Source organism: Wyeomyia smithii, chromosome 2, assembly GCF_029784165.1.
Source record: "Wyeomyia smithii strain HCP4-BCI-WySm-NY-G18 chromosome 2, ASM2978416v1, whole genome shotgun sequence".
Lineage (NCBI taxonomy): Eukaryota > Metazoa > Arthropoda > Insecta > Diptera > Culicidae > Wyeomyia > Wyeomyia smithii.
The window spans coordinates 277586566-277589481 of NC_073695.1; the positions used below are offsets into that span (position 1 = coordinate 277586566).

General features: G+C 37.7%; 1 protein-coding gene across 1 annotated transcript; it reads left to right on the forward strand.

Annotated features, from left to right (window-relative positions):
* The first annotated feature begins 580 nt into the window (after positions 1-580).
* Positions 581-2651, forward strand: LOC129724036 (uncharacterized). The gene is made up of 2 exons (XM_055678626.1): positions 581-1300; positions 1477-2651. Exons 1-2 carry the CDS (start codon positions 1244-1246, stop codon positions 1918-1920), a joined length of 501 nt encoding a protein of 166 aa, XP_055534601.1. The 5' UTR covers positions 581-1243; the 3' UTR covers positions 1921-2651.
* Positions 2652-2916: the final 265 nt, after the last annotated feature.

A 2916-nucleotide genomic window follows, 5' to 3' on the forward strand; every position in this document is an offset into this window, starting at 1 on the left:
AAGTCCGGAGCAAAAGAAGAGCGGCTCTGACATCCCCTTCGTTGTTTTCCTTATTGTTAGCCACAGCAGCACCTTCTTGAAGAACTTGATGTGTCAAATGAACTCCACCTCGGAGCTCATTCCTTCGTGGAGAAAGTGAAATACGAAGTGCCCTGCCTATGCTTGCCATCCATGTTCAGAAGGTAATTTTCACAGTTTGGCCGGTGAAACCAACCTCGTTTAGAGTTCGAGATAATTTTTTTCTGCTGACCAATGTGTTACTATGATTGATGCTGCATAGATAGTTTAGTTAGTGCGTGTCAAGACCAACCCATTGAAAATGGACAATTTTCGTGCATTTTTCAATGCAAACGTTAAGGCTCAACAGTTTTGTCTCCTCGATAAAATCCATCTCCATCTCCATCCAAAATTTAAACTCAACCGGACTTCTGGTAAGGCCTCACTTACAGTAGTGAAATTCTCACTATGTGACCAATAAAAAAATTAACAGGAGTTTTCGAAATCAAAACTTTGTTGAATAGCAAATCGCTTAGAGCAAGCGCACCAATGGTTGCTATACTGAACTTTATTCATTTTGGCAACCCTCTATCATAACTAAGGTTCGCACTAGTGGTTGCTAAAGGTGGTTATAAAATAGCAACTGGCATCTCGGGTAGCAGCACGTTGGTATATATAGCAACCTGCTAGCAACCCACTATATGCCATTGCAAATTTTCTGTCTTGTTTATGTTCATTTTAAAATTCACTGGCTAGACTTGGTTCGTTTGAACTTTCAAGTTTACCTTTTTAATTTGAATATTAAATGGAGCCAACGGTAAGATTATTGATGGTAAAAATGTGTATATTCATATTCGCTTTAATCGTCTTTGCTCGGTAGCAGAGTGCATCGAAGCTTCGTGGTAAAAATTGGACCATTGAAGAAGATGAAGCGTTGTGTACAGCATGGCTGAATGTTTCTACGGATGCAGTGGTCGGTATAAATCAAAATACTGAAAATTTGTACAATCGGATCTACGAGAATTTCATCGAAATATGCACAGCTAAAGTTGTTTCATCCAATCCGGAACTTCGAGCACCGAAAGGTATCAAGGCCCGCTGGCATCAAATTAATAAAACAGTTTGCAAGTTCGCTGGTTGTATTGCGCAAATCACCAACCAACAGCAAAGCGGAGCATCACCTGAAGATATTTTTAAGCAAGCATTGACATTGTTTGCATCAACGGAACATTCATCATTCTCGCTAATGCACTGCTTTAAAATTCTGGAAAGTGCTCCAAAATGGCAGCAATACAATGTAAAGGTATTATTTAATTCAAACAGCTTTTTACTATATTCTCTTTCGCGACTTCGTCTAATCACTTTATTACATTGTATGACTCAACTATTACTCTATGCGGCCATGTTTGCTTTTTATATTTTACGTTTATAAAACAAAGGTTGTGATATTATTTTATTCCAGAAATTTGTAAATTTCAGGAAACATCGATGAAACGGAAGCTAACAGTTGTAAGTGAAACCAGTTTTGGTGGGAACGATTATGGAAATGGTAAACTACAAACTGGTGAAGAGCGTCCCAAAGGACAAAAAACATGTAAGCAGCAGCTGAAGCATCAACACATGCTGGACTCTACCGCATCGGAAATAGTGAACGCGACGAAACTATTAGCGCAGGTGGCCCAAGAAAAACTTACAACCGTCACACAAAGGAATTTTACGCTAAGTAGAATGGTTGACCATTCTGTCATGTCAATAGATTTCAGTAAGTTGAGTGAACATGCAAAAGAATATTACATGCTCGAACAACGACGGATCCTGAAAGAGGCACAATCTAAAATATTAGCCAATAATGTTACCGAAGAGGAAGACAGCATGAATATTGAAGTTTTACTGTCAGAAGAAGAATCAGATGGTCCTTTCTAAAACAATGCTTGACTAATTAAAATGACAACCAAAGAAGATTGGTAGTTAATACAGAGAACAAATTTATTTCGCATATTTCACACAATAAAATGTCAATACCAAAAACCAAATAAAACCCAACAACAGTTATTCTTCTTCGCCCCTCATATTCCATAAATGTTCAATTAGATCATTTCGCAACTGATAGTGCATTGCTGTATCATGAACCTGCTTATAGCGAGTTAAAAAGGCACTGAAATCTAGTTTCGAACACATAGGTACATTTGTAGTTGCGTTTTCGTAAGCAAACATATAATCAAAGGTAACTACATTCTCTCTCTCATCCTCTATGATCATATTATGTAGAATAATGCATGTACGCATTATACTCCTGAGATCGTCTTTATTCCACAGCCTTGCAGGATTTTTTATTATCGCAAATCTTGCCATCAACACACCGAATGCCCGCTCGACGTCTTTTCTAACTGCTTCTTGCATTTTTGCGAAGTGCTGTAAACAATGATAAATAGAATTATTCGTTATGCGTTGCAATCCAATTGAAATAAATGTTAACACAGTTTACAAAACAGTTTAAAAAAAAATTTGCATGATACGTGAATAAAAGTTGTTTGGGCACAGTTAAGTCGAATCTAATATAAATATAATTTCTGTTTATTAGAGGGATGGTTACCTTTCTCTTTAGTCCAATTGGATGAGTTATTGTCTGAACCAAAGTAGCAAGCGGCGGATATATCCCATCAGCTAAATAATATCCGGAAGTGTAAGTTCTAGCATTCACAACAAATTTTACTGCTGAAGACTGCCCGCTATAGATTTCAGAAAATAGTGGCGAACGATTCAAAACATTTATATCATTGTTGGAGCCAGGCATTCCGAAGAAGGCATGCCATATCCAAAGATCATAAGATGCTACTGCTTCCAAGACTATGCTTGGCTTTTTTTGCTTTCCCTTATATTGGCCAGCCCATGCCGTAGGGCAGTTTTTCCACTCCCAAT

Excerpts from the sequence above, each read along its gene's own strand:
- LOC129724036 (XM_055678626.1), top strand. The coding sequence starts at position 1,244 with ATGCACTGCTTTAAAATTCTGGAAAGTGCTCCAAAATGGCAGCAATAC. Across the intron at positions 1,301-1,476 it reads GGCAGCAATACAATGTAAAG|GAAACATCGATGAAACGGAA; the intron begins GTATTATTTAAT and ends TGTAAATTTCAG.